This window comes from Hippocampus zosterae, chromosome 3 (assembly GCF_025434085.1).
Source record: "Hippocampus zosterae strain Florida chromosome 3, ASM2543408v3, whole genome shotgun sequence".
In the NCBI taxonomy this organism is placed as follows: domain Eukaryota; kingdom Metazoa; phylum Chordata; class Actinopteri; order Syngnathiformes; family Syngnathidae; genus Hippocampus; species Hippocampus zosterae.
This window is the reverse complement of record NC_067453.1, coordinates 22,671,944-22,692,576: the sequence shown is the minus strand read 5'-3', so window position 1 is coordinate 22,692,576 and position 20,633 is coordinate 22,671,944. Positions and strand designations below refer to the sequence as shown.

The window sequence follows — 20,633 nt, the reverse complement described above, 5'->3', positions numbered from 1 at the left end:
CGTGACATCCTTGAGGGACAATGAATGGTACTTGTTTATTTCACCGGTCAGTAGCTTAGAAGAGCATCTCTTTAGCTACTTCAGTGGCGGACAAAGTAATAAACCTGTTCAAATGCTGCAAGTACTGCAACCATATAGGACACACACACACACACGCACACACACACACACACACACACACATTGAATAGTTACGACGTACTTTTGTATCTCCAAGGAACACGGAATTGAAAAGTGGCCCACACAAGTCCAGCTCTAATGTAGGTTATTATACATACTGTATTTATCGAGTGTATACTAAGTGCAAAGAAATCATCAACAATGACGGCAGACACGGATAAAGAGCGAACGCCTTCGCTTTCATGTGAGGGAAAGAAAACAGACAAATAGATGCCCTCTGAAGTATAAATAAATAGGTGTCTCTCTGAAGATTATCATTATTCATTTCCTTTCACGAAAAAAAAAATCATGAAATGCTCCATCTCCTTGGTGACAAGACATACTTTCCATGTCTTTCTTCCGTCAAATTGTAATAAAACAATTTCAACTGGACTGCACATATCATGAATGTCTTCTGATGAGAAAAAGCTGCTAAAAGCACATGCACATATCAGCTCAAACTGTGCAGACAAAAAGAAGTGTGGTCACGGAAAACTCATTTGATCCTCTGAACAAAAGTAAACAAAACATTTGTGGTGGCGGGAAGAAAAGCTCATTTGACTCATTGGATTCATTCGAATAAGCGGTGGAAAGGTGAGGCGTGGTGCCAAAAGTACTCACACGACAAAATGTAGAGGTACTGATTCAACTTGTTTCATTTTCTACTGTCAAATATTTACCAGTTGTGAAAACTTCGCAAAATGACCAAAACAAAAAAACGCTTATTGTTTACCTCATTCAATGGCAGCCATTTTCTTAAAAGGCGGCCCCTCGAGTGGCAGCCATTTTGGAGCATTCCCTGGTTCACGTTCCTCCATGCCATTCATTGCCGCCCTGTTTTTTTTTTTCCCCGACTTCTAAAACCCCAAAATCTCAGTCACTCAAATCAAGAACTCAAATCCGGTTAACTTTCCCCTCCTTATTTTTAGTCTTCTTACATTGTGAGATCAATAAAAATAAATATTCAATTAAAGCGCAGTTACCAAATGACAAATACTGGTTCTTCTCACCACTTGACACATACAAAAGGATTCATTACGCTCAACTGTGTTGACAAAGCAGTTCTTGAGGCATCGCATGCTGCGGATGATGGCACGGACAGTCTGGTGCACTCAAGGAGACCCGCCGGTGACACTCGGTTGAGGCATAGAGCGAACAAGCATCCCCCCCGGTCCAGGCTAGCACCCGAACAAGCACCTCCTCTGCGCCCCCCCCCCCCCCCGCCCCCCACCCTTTTTCTTTTAACTCCCCTCTGGGAGCGAGCGGAGGCCCGGACCAGCTCCCGGCCCGTTTCATCTTCCCTTGCCTCAGTTCTATTGGGGATCTGTGGACTAGTTTTGCCTCTCCCGTTTCGTTGTGTTTTGATTAAATAGCGTCTGTGTGCACAATTGATACCTAAGGGTTGAAAGGGAAGTCACTTTGCCCACACATAATTTGTAAGCCGTTTCGTCCGACCCCTGAGGACAGATTTGTTCACAGGCCGAGGATCTGTTGTGTATTATCCTGCTGTAACACTGCGTCGCCTTTCGCCTCTTTTTAACATCATGCTTTGGCATTCCCGCAGTTCGCATAGTTCCCTCCTCGGGGGAAAGAAGGGGGAATAAAAAACATATTTTGAGTGGTAATCACAACCTCCTTATGAGGGGAGGCGAGGGGAGGGGGCGGGGGTCTTTCTTGGTATGTTAGCGGAGAGGCTTTGAAACCGTCAAACTTAAAACTGATCACTCTTTAACCCCAAATATTTTAAAGGCAGACTTTGATAGGAGGTGTAAAGCGACACGGGCTTGATCTCGCCGAGCGATATCGCACTCAAGTGACAGCGCAGACCATAACACCACTTTCAAATAAGCCACTTTAAATTAAAACTGACAGCTTAAAACAAACACGGCCCGCTGCTTAATTAGTAAATGAAAGGAGATATTTCATTTTTTTTCTCCCTTCTCTCAGTATGAAAAAGGGCTTAGGAAGTCTCATGGAGGGGTGGGGGACATTTCAGAGAGCTTTAAGATGAGAGGGACGCGCTCGCATCGGCGTTTCTTTGACGAAACTAGAAAGACCTTGATCATAAGCGGAGGTTCAAGGTGAATACAAATGTAATAAATATCCACGGAAACGTTGCTATTACATTAATTACACTGCGTCAATCCCGTCACGTAGCTATAAAAAACAATTTTTAGTGCTATTTTCTGTTAACTTGTGTGTGTGTGTGTGTGTGTGTGTGTGTGTGTTGGCAGACCTATCATGCGAGTTTCATCATCCTTGCAGACAGGAAGTGCCGGTGTATATGTTTTCTTCCCTTTTCTCGCGAGTAGCCGGCGGTCATCACAACAGAATATATTGAGCGCATTATGGATATGAATGCCGGGCTGGGACACGCAGCACAAGGGTCAGCGCTCGCAGGCTTTGCGTCGGGCACTCACTTCATTGCCATAAAGCAATAATGCGCATCGCTGTTCAGTGTCCCTTCCTTACACCAAAGGGGGGCGGGGGTGAGTGTAAATGAATGTGGTATTCCGTGGCATGGGAAGAAGGCTAATTTTTTCAGGCTCCTTAAACATTTCCTGTTGTTTTAGTTTTCCTGCAGACAGTAATAAAGATGCTGTTTGATTTTTCCTCACTAAGTGAACAAGTGGTAGTGGCTCGTAACCCCTTTGGGCAAAAAACCCCCCCCAAAAAAACATGTAATAAAATAAGGTTTTTGCAGCTACGTGGGAGTGAATATCACCCACAACTATTCCATTTCGACAGTAATGAGATCTGAATCAATGCACAAAATGCACTTTTACGAGGACACTAAATGTGAAGATGTGGGTTCTAAAAAACGCTTGCAGGACCTTTGTGGATTTATTTAAGAGACATTGAACACCGCAAGGTATGCTTGGTCATGCCCTTTATAAAAACTAGACAAGTAAAGATTTCTGATAGTTGATAGTATGAACAGGCAACTTGGTGGAATAGTGGTTGGATCGTTTACCTCACAGTCCTCCTGGTGGAAAATCTCTGACGTGTGTGTTTTGGGCTTTTCTCCGGTTCCTCCCAAATTAGGCATGCCGAGCGATACGGCAAAACAAAAGCAAACTGGACAATCGCAAACTAATGACGGTCATTGGCGCACACCTAACACATCTTCCTCGCGTACATGCCAACTCGCTGGAACGGAATAATTGCAACCTCCGGTGTTCCTATCGGCGGCATAGTGGACAGTGTGAGCACCATCCGCTGACCGCACCCATGCATTTCGGCAACAGAGACTCTCCACACTTTGCTTTTTAGCCACAGGCACTGTACGTACAACTGTAAACACAATACATTTATATCTGATGTATACACAGTACGTAATGTAATGGTACGCCTTGGCCGCGGCTCGAAATTGAAAAAACCTCTTCATGTCCAACTATTTTGATGAGTCTCTTGATGTTTCCTCAAGCTGCAGACAGTCAGCGTTCAAGGTAAACATTACAGGATGCTCGCCGATTGTTTATAAAACCTCGAGACGTACCACCAAAACACATTACCCTGTAAAAATGTTCGAGCGCGACCTGATAAAATACCTTCTCGTCGTCCTCTTCATCCTCACCCATGCTCATGTTCACCTGGGAGAAAAGAAAAGGGCAGAGAGAGATTCAAGTGAATGGGACATTTGTGGGACGGGAGCATTTTTAACAAACACCCCGTAATGAAATTTCCTTTGAGTACATTCACCCCTATTGGGAGAGGCTTGTTGCCATAGAGACGGCATCATGAGGTGACCTCAGACAAAAGGAAGAGGTGAAAGAGAGCCTTCTGCAAGCAAGCACCGTCACACCAAAGCAATCTCATTTCTCCGCCACATAAGCGCACAAAAAAAAAAAAAAAAACAGTGAGGAAGTGGGCACGGGGAAAAAAACATTTAATTTGGATGTTGTTGCTGATATCACTTTATATCAAGTCATCCCTGACCCCTCTGTGACATTGCCTTTGAACAGCGCTTTTGTCATCGCCAGCCGGAGGGTTACGAGAGGGTCTCGGCAACTGGATGTGGAGAGTGAGTTAGGCTTTAACACTGCCCAGGGATGCAACCTTTGCCTGCAACTGCATATGCGCTCACCGCTGAGGTGGCACCACTTTGGGGAGGATGTGTGAGCGGGGCCAGGCTTCTGGCAGGGGTGGGAGTCGGAAGTGTGAACAGCATTAACCTTCAGAGGCACGTGTAGGGCAAACATCGAGCCCACAGCGGTAGACAGGGTGGAGAATGCACGCTCACCCCACTTACACCATGCGTGCTCGAAAACGGATGGTCGGATGTTTGTGGTTGTTTGCATTTTTGTTGCGTGTTGGCGTAGACAGGCTCCCAAAACTCGACAAACAAATACCGTATTTTCCGGTCTAGATGTCGCACTAGAGCTTAAATCGCATTTTGGGGGTGCGGGGGGATTTATTTGATAACATCCAACAGCAAGAACAGACATGTCATCTTGAAAGGCAAATAAAAATAAAAATAGAGAACAACAAGCTGAAGTAAGTGAAGGATATGCCAACGTTACATGACACATAACCAACCAACTGAGAACGTGCCTGGTATGTTCACGTAACACATTAAGAGTTATTCAGATAACTAGAGCATAAAGAACATCCTAACAAGTTTACCAAACTGTCAGTGTCACCCCAAATCGCTAAATCCAATGAAATCATCCTCCGTGTCACTTTTAAAAAACTCCGCCAACTCCTGAGGTAGAAGATAAGGCGCTTCCTCTTCTACGGCGTTTATGTCAGAGTCATCGTCAGTTATTCCGATCAGTTAGCGCCTATGTGGAAAGTATCAACACAGGCCTAGAGCACCCTCTTGTGGTTTAATGTGAAAATAACATGTGAAATGATATGACGTGTTAATCATTTCACACATAATAATAATAACAATAATAATACATTTCATTTTTAAATTGCGCCAGATTATAAATCGCTCCCCTGCCTAAACTATATTTAAAAAAACTGCGATTTATAACCCAGAAAATACGGTAAAATTACCTTTTTGCACTTTTGTCGTCAAAAAGAAAAATGTACTTACACATGTCGAGTCTTGGCACAGGATGCGCACTAATCACTGTAGTTTCAATATATTATGCATCTCGGGTAAAAGACGCATGTTTTTTTTCCAAAGCCGACCCTTCATTGTTTGTGTGTAGATGCTGCAGTGTATGCCCAAATTCAAGTACGTACATACCACAGACAAATGCGTGTATGTACAATTCAAGCACAAATTTGTGTGTGTTCGTAAATGAGGCCCATTGACTTGGCTGGTTCATTCACTTATACACCCGAACAAACTACTTTGTGATTTGGGCTGGGTGTTTTGGTTCATGATCTTGCTGCGTGATCACAGATTTCCCAGTCAGTTTGGTTGCATCGTTCTTGATTTTTCATTTCTAAGCAGATCACTTTTTCTCCAAACTTTAGCCTTTCAGTCACCTTAGGAAAGGTTTTTTCATCTCATCAGCCTAGAATACCGGATTTTTTTTTTAATCTCTTCTCCGTTTTTCTGTTTGTGGCAAATTCTGCTTGCTGTATTTTACAGGTTAGATGAAAATGGCCTCTCCTGTCTCAACATAAATCTACACATTGATGACACATTTCTGTATGGTTTTATTTTTGTACTTCCTCTGCGTCTGCCGACTTTGTCCAACACCCTGCGGCCTTAATTTGAACTTGTTGCACTCCATTTTTCTGTTTGGAATTACTGACAACCCACACACGAGACTGACACTTTCCCTACCCACACTTCAACTATAATTCAAGTAAATTATGTCAAACTGCCCACTTTTTGAATCGTATGCCAAGCACGGAAATATACCGCTGCTATTAAGCCTAAAGATGGACTTGCTGTAAAACGTAAATGACAAAGTGTGTAGGTTTCAGTGTCTTCATAGTGCAGGGTTACATCGGCAAACTGCAATGTCAGTTTCACTCACCAGGTCCTGGTTGGAACTGCTGTTTCTGCCACAGAGATGAAGGTAGTTCCAGCTGATGAGCAGGAGCAGGAAGAGGGGAAGCATGAAGAGCTCCCAGTGCCATACTGTCACCAGGAAGATCTGAGGAGACGGGACAGGACAGATTCAATGCGATACGGCTCAAGAGACTTCAAAATCCCCAAGTGGCCGTCACCAAAACCAAATCCGAAATTGATTTAAGCGCATTCAAAATCTCTCTCAAAAAAAAAAAAAAGCACTGCAAACCATAAAGCCTTTTGAGAGTTTGGCAACAGATTATGTCTGAAAATTCAAGGGACAACTTTTTAATACGTCCAAATCCTATTTAGACACACGGCGATAGCGCTGTGTTGGCAGTGAGCGCTCTTGCTGAACAAAAAGTATGACGGATAGACGCGCGCTATGCCGTCTTTTTTAACCGGCATGTCAAATCCTCTTAGAGTTAGAGACGGCGAGAAAGTCTGACGAGGGACATATGGCAACCGGAGGCGCATTTGCAGCATTTACCCTTTCGGCTGCGATGATACTGACCCCTGGTTGAAATAAGGCGGATCACGCTGAATGCGTAATCCCTTATAATTCTGTAAAAGAGTAGTGCATGAAACGCAGATGCATTTCACAGCGGAGAGCTAATTGGATGGTTCCTTTTAAAGCCACTTAGTGGTCGGTCGTCAAATGAGTCTGCCTACAAGGCAAACGATCGGGAACACGCGAAAATGATTTTACCAGGCGCGTGACAAGAAGGAGGTGGGGAAAAATGTCCCCAATATTAAGTTGACGTCTTTATAAGCTTGACAAGAACACGTATATGTATTCATTTATAATTCTTTTGTTAAACGGGGTAAAGGCATACCGTCAAATGTGGCCTTCAGTCAGATGCAACTCAGGAAAGGCCTGATTGACAGATGACGGTGAAAAACCGTATGGCATCCTGGACTGGTCACTACCTAATCTCAGGGCACGTATAGACAACTAGGAATGAGATGATTACCAGTTTGACGGTTTACCGTGGTTTTAAAGTCAAGGTTTCAATGACTGTCAGTCATCGATAATGAGCCGAGGGGACTTCTAAGCAGGGCACAAAATGTTTGGCTGCTTGCAGAGTTGAGTAAACAAGCCACATCTTTGAAGTTAATTGCCTGAAATTAACTCCCCCCCCCCCCAATCCTTTCTCAGAAAGCAGAGAGAAAGTAGTTCTGCACAAAGGAGCAGGGAGGTAGCAAGACAAAAAAAAGAAGACGCCACCGACATGGATGCATTTTTGCTTATTGTCCCCAATAAATAAAAAAAACAAATAAAGAAAGAAAGCGAAAGAAAGGAGGAAAAAAAATGGCGCCAGAGGGCACTTGTTAGCCCCAAGGACAACATGAGCAGCTTTTCTAAAAATAGCTCACCAGTGATGGAACACTGTGACTTAGAATTACAACAGAAGAATGTTGTCATGTACTGTATTTATTTATGAAAGTTTTACAAGGTACACGTTTCGAAATATATACCAAATATTCGATAATTTGTTGAAAAAATTAAATATATTGTGTACAACAGAAAATAAAAAATACTGTTTTTATCCAGCCGAATATTTCAAAAAAGGACATTTTGGACCTGTAATTGTAATGACGTGAAACCACTGTATTTTTGCTCACAGTTATTATGCCAAATCATACTTTGAAATTTGGAGTCTTCAAGGAACTTAACATGTTTTTGGAGGGTGAGCCATTTGGAAAAAATATGTTTTTTGAGAAATAGGTGTAGAAAACAGTGATCCCTTTGAGAGAGGGTACTTCAGGTACCTAATTTATTCCCTTGCAATGACAGCTACAACTTGTACCCGTGCTATGCTAGCGCCTTAAAGCTAGAAAATAACAACAGGCTCAAAAGAGCTGCGGGCTGCTTGGAGAGTGAACAATATGTTTGCGTTAAAAACCCGAGACAGGACGAGAAACACGGAGAGAGCGAGAAAGAGCTTGGGGCCTCGGTATAGCGGGGCCCCGCAAACAACAGATTGCTTGTGTCACAATCACCACGCGCGGCATGTGTACACGTCGGCTCCCGGGGGCCAGTCTACCTAGTGCTGCTCAGGGAACAATGACTAATGCAGACAAACGCCCCCAAGCCTCTCCACCGCACCGCTTAGTATCCTCTGACAGAGCAGTAGGTGAGCTGAGGCGACGACAATGAAGCACCGCCTTTCGGGGGGGGGGGGGGGGGGGGGGGAATAGGGACTGAGCTGTGCTGCAAATTATGGAGAAAAAAAATGCAAGTAATTATGACCACTCCCAAAAAAAACCCCATTTACAATCGTCTGTTTTAATCTTTTAAACCAGTGGTGCGGTGTATTCTCTGCATACGTATAGCTCAGTTTGTATGTAGCTAACAGTTTATGCATCATGATGAATTAATTCATCGTGGCTCTGTCTGGTATGTGCAACTTGGCTATCGGGGGGTGGGGGGTGGGGTGGGACAAGTTTGAAGAATCATGCTGACGCGAAGAAGAGTTTCACTCGATTAACCCTTTGGTCCTTCGAAACAAAAAAACCCCAAGTTACGCGTTTTACAATTTTGGAAATGATGTATGTTGTGTTATACAAACATTCTTTTTTTTTATTCAAACACTCAAAATGTTCAGAGGCATCTGTGCTATCCATACATATATATTTTGTATTAGTTCTTTGGGATTTTTTATTCTTTATTTTTTGCAAAAGGAAAAAAAAATTGTGTCTGGAGGTCCCAACCAAGCCCTACTAACAATCCCGACCGGACGTGTTCATGTAAAATGCATTAGTTTGAAGCCTCCTGCAAAAAGGCAAACTCATTTGCGATCCTCTGGCGACACCTAAAAGTTGCACAATTGGAATGACCTCAACCCAACAATGTGGCATGCATACGTCCGTCCAAGCGAAAACAAAGCGATTGACGTAAAAATCGCGTGAAATGCATGTATACACATTAGGTTTACTATGCATTCAAAAATATGAATTATAATGGGTCTCTATGGTGCAAAATATGTAAATTGTTAAGATTACGGAATCAAAACCTTTTTTATTATTGCTGCAATGCCTGAGAATTATCAGCCGGTGACGTAATGAAATTTCGGTCATTTTAGAACCCCCCCATACGTTTCAGCTCTCTCGTGTTTTTCCGAATGCCTTTGCCTTTGATTCAAAGACATAATTTTGCATTTATCGCAAACGGTGGACTACGAGGGTTAATGTAAGGTAACGGCAGGAATAGTAGTGCTGTTTTCAAACTGAACATTTTGCACCTCATTAATCCATATCGAATCACAGAACTGAGGCTCAAACGCCAAAACATCGCTCAAAAGTCATAGAAGTAAAATAACCATCGAGATGGTCCGCAAAAGTGTCACTGGGCTCACATCATCAACGAAAGATAAGGTCAAAACAAATGGGGGCAGGGACGGGGGGGTTATGAAAAAAATGAGTGTACAATCTTTAATTGCCAGTTTCTGTGTTTAAAAAAAATACAGTGGAAGCCTTGAAAGATCTGTCAGAATGCTCTAAACTGGCTGACACTCAATAGGTTGTCTTTTTTTCCCCTTTTTTTCCCAAATGGCTGGCACTGCAAAAGTTCAAGGGTGATTACACCAAGACATTGATGCTATTCATTCGTCCATGTATGGACTCATTCATTCATTCATTTTCCCATTATGTGTTAGCATTCAGCTAGCGTACTTCAAGGCAACGTTATGTGGCTGTTTTATCTCATGTGTAACTCTCTTTTGCTACTATGTGAGCTGTGCTGAGTTCACGGTCGCAATACAGTGCTTGTATCTCAATGTTTTGCTCTCAAGTCAAATACAAAGGAAAGAAACACTTGTTTCTCACATCTCAAGGCACCAGTGTATTTGCAAATAGGCGGGGGGAGGGGGGTGGGTTCGCTGTACAACAACTTTCCACAAATAGACAATCTGCCGCTGTTATTCTTTTAATAGCTCATTTGCATTACAGCGACAAACTAGCACAAGCGGGGGGTAAAGTAAAAAAAAGAAAAAAGGTAAACAATGAATATGCATGGAGGCTCTGTTATGAATAACCTGCGTCATGTGTTGTCACCTCAGCTCCCAAGAGAGGCCTCCAAAGCAATGCCCCCCCACCCCCCGAGGAATTCAGCTGGCTGGCCGACGAGTAGCTTGTCATATTACCCACAATATTATAGAAATAAAAAAAGGGAAAAAGGGGAGGAAAGGAGAAGTGACACGAGCCCAGCAGGAATGTCGCCGCTCCTTGCTCTCGCCTGGCGAAAGCTGTCGCATTAACCACTAAAAGTCTAATTGCGAGGCCTCCGTCTTCCCGCGCAAGTCAACAGAGGAGGCCAATTCATTTCCGCCCGAAGGGGGGGAAGGGGAGGGAATCTGTCACAGGTATTCATGATCGCCCACTAATGCAAATTTCTGCTCGCCGCGTTCCGGCTCAGCGGACAAGATAAAAGCCTACAGGAAGACAATGCCTGGCGTCGGGGAAAAAAGTGAGTGCCTAAATGAGGGTAGAAACCAAAACTGTCAGACATATCTCCTCCATTCCTCCCTCACAGGTGTGTTCTGCCTGGGCATGCTTTCTTTGCGAAAAGTGAAACATCTGGGTGGTTAGGAAAAAAAAATAATAAAAAAATGTTCACTCAGGTGCTGTTGTTGTCAAGGATCCCAAAGTAATGAGCAGAGGCAGAAGGGTACACACCCCCGCCCCCCCATGTTTCCTCACATCCTCCAGCGTTCCCCCCACTAGAAAGGAGACGAGACTAATTCCCTCCCAACTAAGTGGCTTGTGTTTTATTAGCAAGTGGCTGAGTGATTAGAGGACACGTTGGACAAAGTGCAACTGTAAATCTGTATCAAAATAATCCCCCTTTTAATTGCCGTCAAAGACGAACGGAGGCCCTTTTCGAGTTCTCCCACCCCGCCTTCCTTCCATCCACAAATTACACGCGGAGAGCAAAACCTCGACCTTCCGAAACATGGCAAATGCGGTCAACGTAAAAGACAAAACAAAGCAGGACGATGACAAACAATGCAGTGGCGCACGGGGCACAAATGGCTAACACAGTGATTGGATTGGCAAAGTATGGCCTGCGGGCCACATATGGCCCACTTTCTTTCATTTCGTCCACCAAATATTATGAGTCCTGTAATATATGATGCTTTAACGTCTCCATTCTACCACTAAAATGAGTTATTGATAATGTATTTATCACATTATTGGTTATGAATATGTTGTAAATGAAATAATTAAAAATAAAAAAAAACACATAAACTAAATAAAATTTCACATAAACTGAACCAGAATTATAATGCGTCGCAACAAAAAGTTGGCACATCATCTTTCCACGAAAGAAAGTCAAAATTGTATGAGAAAATGTTGCTTTTCATTAGATACTTATAATTTTATACATACCATGTGCATTTAAACCTTTAGTTTAATCTAATTACTTCTTTATGAAACTTATTATTCATTCATTCATTCATCTTCCGTACCGCTTGATCCTCACTCGGGTCGCGGGGGGTGCTGGAGCCCATCCCAGCCGTCTCCGGGCAGTAGGCGGGGGACACCCTGAATCGGTTGCCAGCCAATCGCAGGGCACACATAGACGAACAACCATTCACGCTCACACTCACACCTAGGGACAATTTAGAGTGTTCAATCAGCCTACCACGCATGTTTTTGGAATGTGGGAGGAAACCGGAGCACCCGGAGAAAACCCACGCAGGCCCGGGGAGAACATGCAAACTCCACACAGGGAGGCCGGAGCTGGAATCGAACCCGGTACCTCTGCACTGTGAAGCCGACGTGCTTACCACTGGACTACCGGGCCGCCTGAAACTTATTAGCATCGCTGATATTTCAACATGAGAATTACTATTTGTGGATGCTTAAATTAATCATCAATGTAAATTTTGGTGAATTATTAAAATATAAAGAATTAAAAATAATACGAGTAAAATGCTAACGACAAATAACAGTTAAACATATTTGGAAAATAATTGCAAAATTAATTAGAATGAACAGATCGTTTGTCCCATAATGGGGAAATCCGAATAAAGGTTTTGGTTTAAGTTAGACAATATAAAAAAACAAAAAAGACAAAAAAAGAGAACGAATTACTATTGTATTATTCTCGTCAGACTTCAAGGTTCATTCAAGGTTGCAACCGTTTGCCAAACAGTCGCCAGACATTTGACAGATATTTGCCTGTACTTCCCTTGGCTCAAGAGCATTTTGAACATGTTCAAAATTTTCTTACAAGGAAAAAAAAACATCTGCTGAATGTCTGACAACCGTTTAGTGAACAATTGTGACCTTGAACAAACCCTGACGAGAACACACCATTCTCTGCCTTTGCAAATACTTGCAATCATTCGCCGCTCAGTGGAATGGGAGCTTAAAAGCCTACCTGAGCTAACTAATGTGGTCTGTATTTGAACAAGTGTTAGTGTGTACTGTAAATTACCAGCCGGCTGAAAAACAGCTGCATGATTCCAAGAGGGACACCCGGGGAGGAGACGAAACAAAACAATTAGCACTTCGAGGAGTATGAACTACCTATGTGATGGAGATTCACTCTCCCTAGCCACCTGTAAGTGATGGGAAAAGAGGCCAAGCCTGGGCAAGCAAATCTACCAGTGGGGTTAAGAACAGCCTGACAGAGTTGTTTTATGGCGCCATTATTATTCCACTTAATGTACCGCACAGATGCCCCCAAACCACCACCCTTTGCTTGGCTGGATGGAATTGGGCACGTAATCATAAAGCACTCGGCGATTAAAAGTGTGAATAAAACAAGTTCAAGCTGTGCAAGCGCGACAGCTCCACTGCCACACAGGCTCCCCCGGGAGGGAGCGTGGTGGATAAAAGATCAGCAAAAGGGACAAAGACATGCCGCAAAAGAGTTTCTGACATTCTGTAAATTGATTAACAAGAGGAAGAGGCAGGGGTGCGGACGTGGGGGCGAGGGGCCGGGGGAGGGGTGTGTGACCATTTCGGCCACGCTAGTCGAGTGACTGGCAGGCGTAGCAGCAGACTGGCAAATGATTCCCTTTCCAAGAAGGCACTCAATGATATGACTGTTTAAGCTCACCTATTCACGTTCTGCTATTTACCACTTCACGTATTCGCTTTCCATTTGCTATTTGTGAAAAAGAAACAAAAAAATTGCGTACCAGAATACCACAAGATTGTGCCCAAATCCGGACAAACAGGAAAGGAGTAAGTGGTGACGGGGATATATACTGTAATGAAAGGGATACATCTCAAATGCAAGACGAGCATCGTTGTATGCCAGGGAAGACCCAAATTCAACGCAGATTTGAAGTTCCACAGATAACATGCACTTTCACCTCATCTAAAGTCTTGTCATCAAATTGTCAAGTGCCACTGAGGCGTGTAATAGAAAACACCCTCGGTCTGCCGGAACGCCCAGCGAAGCTCTAAGCGGTCTTGCCAAATTGCCATAAAAGTTAGACAAATCAAAAGGCGCGTGCACACGTCGCTGGTCTTGAACCCGAGGGCCGGTTGCCGCGGAGCGTTGGGGCTCTCAAGTAGCTGTATATGCAGAGCAATGAGACATGTAATGTGTGTTGAGCTTAGGCCAGCGAGGGGGACAGGCTTTCGGGGGGTTGGGGGGGGGGGGGGGTTGTAGAGGGAGCGGGTGTCGGCAGGCAGGGAGGAAGCGCAGATAAGATTTCTCTTCGGGGCACACAGAGTGTGTGTGTGTGTGTGTGTGTGTGTGTGTGTGTGTGTGTGTGTGTGTGGGCAGCCGCGGCGCTCTGAGCAAATTATTTCTGAATAAATATTTCACATACACTCAGCTCAAGTCGTATTGACTGAGGAGGAGGAAGGGAAATGTATAGTAGAGAGACTACTTGGTGAGAGTATGAAAAGGGGTGGGGGGGGGGGACTTAATTTCATGTGGAGGTCACAGTTACTTTGAGTGTGATTCCAATTAGAAGCAATGAATGGACTTAATTGAAGGCTGGTTTTTAAGCTAATTGTTCGTATCAGTTCCTGTTCAAACTAACTTTACAAGGGGTGTTTGGCGGGGCAGTCAGAAACATCACAGACAGGTAGCAATCACTGCCTGGGTCACCAGTTCTGTCCTGTCCTATTTGCTACCACTCGTTCGGGCCGCATGATGTTACTTCACGGCACGACTCGACGGCACGCACGGTCCAAATTCACATGAAGCCTGTCGCAAATTCGCCACGAAGGTTACATGAGGAGGAGCCTTTGAAGGAGTCAAAGCACTCAGCCTGCAAATCGTCTTACTGGAATTTGGAAGCCACGTGCGGTCGAGCTGAGCTGTCATGCACGCAAAAAATGCCGCCTTCAGAAGACGCTGAATGTGAATTTGGACGCAGCCAACATTCTAGCGTGAAAAGGGATACAGCCACCGCCCTGTTTGACTCAGCAGTGGAAACAAGATCAGTTGAAAATGAGGAAGACACACATGTAGCGCCGACTGCCTCACTACCTCTGTCCTATCCTATCCCATTCACTTCATGAAAATCAGTTGCGAATTGAGCCATTCTGACTTATTTTCAATGGACATGCACTGCCTTTGACGGGAACGCCACCGACACCAAACGTCGCCGAGCTAATCACAGTAGTTGCAGCGCCTGTACTATTGTAAAAAGATAAGAGCTTGCTGATCACCGACGTGATAGAAAGTGGATCACGAGCATTCACACTGGCAGTAGCAGCTAGTTTTGTTACGCACTACAGGTGAAAGCCTTCAATCACCTCAAAGAGTTTCACAGTGGGTGGTAGTCGCTGTCTGGACCCGCACCGGACATTTGAATTTGGTCGGTGTCGTATTCTCAACAATCGGTCCTTTTTAAAACATTTTTTAAATTTACTCTATTTGAAGCTGACGAACTGTGCTACAGTATTCATTAGACGTGGCGCCGGATTTCTTCTCCATGCCTTCTTTCTTCTTCTTTCTACGGCCTGTATGTCATTACGTGGCAGCACCCCCCAGTGTTCAGACTAAGACACTACAGTATGTTAAAATATCACATTCATTGTTATGTTGTTCCTTGGAACAAAGCAATGCTTTACTCTTTTCCGTCACAAATTCAGACAATACAAAACTCTGACCAATGAAAGGCTTTTGAAATGATGGAAATTTACACCTTTTTTCACATTTATTTTGTTTGACTGCCAAGTGCAAGCTCTGAGGAATCTTTTTTTGTCTTTGTTTTTGTGATTGGCAATGAAAGGGGTGAGGCGACATTTGCCGATCGCATCAATGGCCAATTAATCGGAGCACCACTTATTGATACAAAGGTAACAGTTGGATCAAGCGGAGTTGGATAGATGATGCCTGAAGAGTGAGGGACAAGCATGACATCATGGAAAGGAAACGGTTGCCGTGTGACGATCTCAGACGCTTCGTTAATGTAGCAACAAAGCTAAAATAATACCGCACCCTTTAAATCAACAATAACAACAGGGGGTTATATATGATTAACGATTATGTATATCGCAATACTATATATATGGTTGGATCGTATGGCTCTAGGCCCAAGTGAACTAAGCATGCAAAATTACCTCTCCACAATATTTTCAATTTAATTAAACTTAATCTCCGACCGGCGGCCCGGTAGTCCAGTGGTTAGCACTGAATGAATGAATGAATGAATAATCTCCGACCATATTTAAAACTCTCTTGTTGCACAGCAAAATTGCTCTGGCGTAAAAAGGAATACAGATCACCAACACCGCATAGTTGACTGAGAGGGGTGGGATGTGGGGTGATGGAACAAAAATTTAGCCGTGATCAGTCATTGTCACTTACTTCAGCGCAATTAAAAATAAACCAATTTGTCTGACTTGTGCGGAGGAGATAAGAAAATGCTCATAAGGACGTCTGCACAGTCTCTAACATCCAAAAGCAAAGCATTAGCATGTGATCCCAAGGGCCAGATCTGGACGTCATCCCGCCACCCCTCACCCTCCCTGCCTGTCTGACACATGCCAGGGCCACAGCAGCACCAGCGCGAGAGGGGGGCTGGTCAGCAGGGGGCCCCATAGTGCCTGTCAGCGGCGGCCACGCTGACCCCGCACTCGGGCGCTGGCCACTAGTGTTTAATCCGTGTCGGGTGCGTTAACACTGAGCGACCTCCTGGGTGACAGATCTGCCACGTGAGCCCCCATCCCCAACACACACTTCACCCAAAGGGTGGGAGTGGGAGAATGGCATGGAATCGCTGTCAGCTCCACTCACACATACGTTAACACACCAGGGCATAGAGCCCCTTCCTTCCCTTTGCATAGCGGGGCGAATGAAGGGTCAGCGCCTCAAGTGCCTGGGGTCAGATGTCCACTGTGGCAAAGTAAGGTGGCGAGTAAGTCATTGCAACGCGGCACACACGGTGGGGTTAAGCACAGAGCATTCCTCCGTGAGGTGCGACTTGGAATAAATATGGAGGGTGGGGTTAGCAAGAGAAGTATTTAAGTGAATTTTTACTTTTCTCCTAGCATTCAATAAACAACTGAAAAGTGGATTGACGACGGTGACTCTCCTTTACCACATGCAAGGGCATCACAATGCGTAAATACCCACAAACTAAAAAATAAGAAAACCTTTATTTGTCTCACAATGGCGTTTTCCCAATTTACAGCAGCAAAATTATGAAAGCGAGAAGTAGAGGAGCAAAAGTGTATATAAATATAAATATAAATACAAGCATATTAAAAATGGGTGAGTTTTGAATAGCCTGACAGCAGTCGGCAGGAACGAGCAGCGGTACACCCCCCCCCCCCCTCCTTCCTGCAGCGTGGCTGAAGGAGCTACCCAGGGCTCAGACCACTTTAAAAAACATAATAGAGCAGGCCATTCGTACCTTGACCACCTCGTCGTCAAGGTACGAATGGCCTGGGCAAACACATGTTGTCATTCATACAACAGAATTTAGACATTTGGTGACATATTTTGTTTGGTCGTGTGCTGAGATTTTTTTGAATTGTAAAAATGTGTTCCTTGGATCAATAAAGGTTGGGAAACACTGGTGTAAACAACCACCTGGCGCCACAAAGTGGGGATGGTATATTGAGATTGATTCATATATATATAGAGAGAGATATTTATAGAGAGATTGATTCCTCTCTCTGGAATGACCTCCCACTGAACATTCGGCAAGCCTCCTCGCTGCCCATCTTCAAAGCCCTCCTCAAAACTCACTTGTATTCTTTGGCATTCGACTCAGCATGACTTTGATGTGTTCTTGGTTTTACTGTTTGGTGCTTTCTACCGCCTTTATTACCGATTTGTCTTACTGCTTATTGTGCATGTTAAATTGCTCCATGTACAGCACTTTGTATGCAGCGATGGCTGTTTGAAAGTGCTCTATAAATACTGTTGACTTGACTTGATTTAAGTTTGAAGAAATACGCTTTAAAAAGCAGACAACAACTGAAATGCGAGTGGTCATCATTTTCACCATCCGAATGAACAGAAATGTTGCTTAAATAAAGCGGCTGCGTTTCAAGGTTGCGAATGGCTGTTGCCAGACGCTGTGGTCATAATACCGCCTTAACTCGGCAAGGGTTGCAGGTGTATTGTTCAATAATTAATAAATTACGGCCTCCAAACAGTGCGAGTGCGCACACTTCATCGCCACAGCCGTCGTCGTTTTTGTTCCCGCTCGACACATTCCCACCGCATAGGCTGTGAGAACTCCCATAGCTCAGGGGGAGTGAGAGAGCGTAACCCCCAAGGGAGTGAAGAGCGGCGCTCCTTTTGAGGCCTCCAACTTTTTTTTTTTTTCGTCATCCCCAACCCCAAATGAGAGAGAAAACAGATGCACAGCAGAAACAAGGAGACGATTAACAGGCGAGCCCAGCCGCTGGACTCCTAAAGCCTCCGCTTTTCAGGGACGGGTGTTGACAAGAACAATTACCACTGAGTCTGATTGCGTCTTTGATCTGGGGGTGTTCTGGTTAATGGCCACCGCTGCCAAGGGTTCTGCACAGGTGGTCACTCGAGACCTCCGGCAGGCCCAAGCTGAACCCTGCCCTCGCCTCGATGTCGATTATATCGGCAGTTAGCAGAGGTGGCAAGAGTATTCTCGCCCTACATTGAAGTAGATGTCCAGATTCTTGTGTCAAAAAAAAAGGGTCTCTGGTAAAAGTGGAAGTACAGATTCAAATACTTAAGTGAAAACTACAGACGCTGCGATGTACATAAGTTTAAAAAAAATATTGAATTTTGATGACTGTTCATCATGTACAATGCTTCTTTTGTTGCGATAACCTATAGAGTAACCTTTTCGGTTGTTGTTTTTACAAAAACAAAGACTTTTAAGCTATCAAATCAATATGATCCCAAAGTTTGCGAATGTTGCAAAGTAGCAAAAAACTAAATAACATAAAAAACCTAAATTAGCTCATGATAATTGAAATAATATCATCGTATCTGCATGTGAATTTTCTGAAGAGCATACGGCACCAATCATTCTTGGTTCCGACATTAAACATTTCTCTAAAATAAAGTTATGAGTGGGGAATATTTTGCACTCTCGGTATCTGCGTGTTATCAGTGATAATGATTCACATTGCTCCATGTCACTGCTGTCCCAAAACTGTCAACCAATCATTTTATTATTGTTGTTTTTGTTTGTTTTTTTTAAACACGTGTAGTCATCCACGTATGGTTGAACAATGAAGAAGAACATGCAGATATCTGTTTTCAAATATAGGGAGTAAAAGTAAAATGGCGCCAGACAGATAAACACTTACTACAGTCACCTGAACATTTGTTTACGTTCCCTAACTACGTACTTGCACTTCCCGCCACTGGTGGTCGTGACTGCCTAATGTATTTACGACGTCGCTGCTTCAATATTCGTCAAATGCCATCTTTACGGTGTGTGATGTGACCCAATCAACATTTCACAGGATATTAAAAAAAAAAAAACGGCTGGCTGGGTCAAAAAGAGAACCCACTCGAGCTATACACACGTTTCCCAAGCAGCGCTCACGTTGAAATATTAATTCTCCTTAAATACTTTAAACAGTTCTAATGACAGCGAAGCTCCGAATCAGCTTTCAAGTGCAAATGATCCATTTTCTCTTTAACTCTCAATCAAAAGTTGAACTTCTGAAGCTGATTAATTTGCCTGGCTAATACGTGCTAATTTAAGATTCCTATTCCAACGTGTCTTTTCCGCTGCTCCCAAAACCGACGATCTCGCAAAGAACTTCTTCCCCATGAAAGGAAACTATCAGAAGGGGGCTGGGGGGGAGTGTCAGATGGCCCTCGCTCGCGTTCTCCAGAAGTGCTATAGCGCCATCTAAAGGCCGCATCCTGTCGTGCAACAAAGAACTCTGCGTGACCCTTCTTGGGGAGTGTATAGCACATTCATTTGGCTCTGCGTCCTAGCAAGGAAAAGAACATCTAAAGGTTTGTGAAGATTTTGTGAAAATTTATAGTCGTCACAGTTCCTTGCCGTTGTCAAACTCTTGAAAAATCCCAATCCGAGTCTCATTACAGCAGCACACACAAGTTGAGACGCTGGAGGGCAAAACATGGAATTTTCCAGTCTGTGTTTTTGTCCACTCTGGAAAATGTTTGACTTCAAACATGTCCTCTTTTTTTTTCGCAGAGCATGACAGCATAATATACATTTTTTACCTAATTAGCGCTACACTTCATAAACAACATCCGCAGTGCAGCAGCGGCATACTCAACCAAACGTTTTTACAACATCCAACATTCGATGCCATGGCAAAGCTTGAAAGAAACCACACAGGGAAGTCAACTCCACACTGTGATACTGAGATTCAAACCGGGAGCTCTTGACTGTGAGACAGACGAGATAACGGCTGGGTCTATGAATCTTTTTTTTTTAACTAACTTTTGGTTTTTTTTTAATCCCTAAAATACACACATTTTATAGGGAAAACGTTTTCATGTTAGCATAGGATTTCCAAACTGTCTTAAAATTAGCAATCAACTGGTGACATTTGGAGGCTCACTGATTAAGACGTGTCCCAAAACTGAATATTCTAGTGTGTCCCCAGTAGAGCTCAGCTTTTGGCGTGGAGTCCTCCGTTTCCATTCCAACAGCAAATTTATACATAAGCCAGGCAACTCACTAACCGACGTCAACATTGTAGCAAAGTCATAGTTCCAGTAAATATTTGATTGGAAAAAAAAAAAAACAAAACTTGCAGGCCATAAATATGAAACAATGACACGCCAAACAGTAAGTACATCGGGAACTGAGCGGCACGGTGACGTATTCTTTCGCTGCTGCCCGATCTACTTCATTGTGCATCGTATGCAACCTTGAAACGTTGTCTGCCGGTACCAACGTTAAAGCGAGGACAACCTGAATGAAGGTCTTCCAAAATCTAGCATTTTGTCTTGAAACGTGAGCGGAAACTCACGCTGTAAAGATGCCACGACTGGAAAGGCGACCGACCGTGACAGATAGCGGTATTGGTCATGTGTAAAGCTAACTGCAGCACCATCTAGAGGTATTATCTTTTGATTTTTT

At 43.8% G+C, this 20,633-nt stretch overlaps 1 protein-coding gene across 8 annotated transcripts in view; it reads right to left on the bottom strand.

The window, feature by feature from the left end:
• Window positions 1-20,633, bottom strand: part of mctp2a (multiple C2 domains, transmembrane 2a) — a 47,901-nt gene that overhangs the window by 9,038 nt on the left and 18,230 nt on the right. For all 8 annotated transcript variants that reach the window (XM_052060466.1, XM_052060472.1, XM_052060469.1 and 5 more), the window contains 2 exons: window positions 6,104-6,223; window positions 3,710-3,751 (listed from right to left, as the gene is read on the bottom strand). In XM_052060466.1, the coding sequence (XP_051916426.1) occupies window positions 3,710-3,751; window positions 6,104-6,223 (162 nt within the window). The remainder of the gene's footprint in view (window positions 1-3,709; window positions 3,752-6,103; window positions 6,224-20,633) is intronic.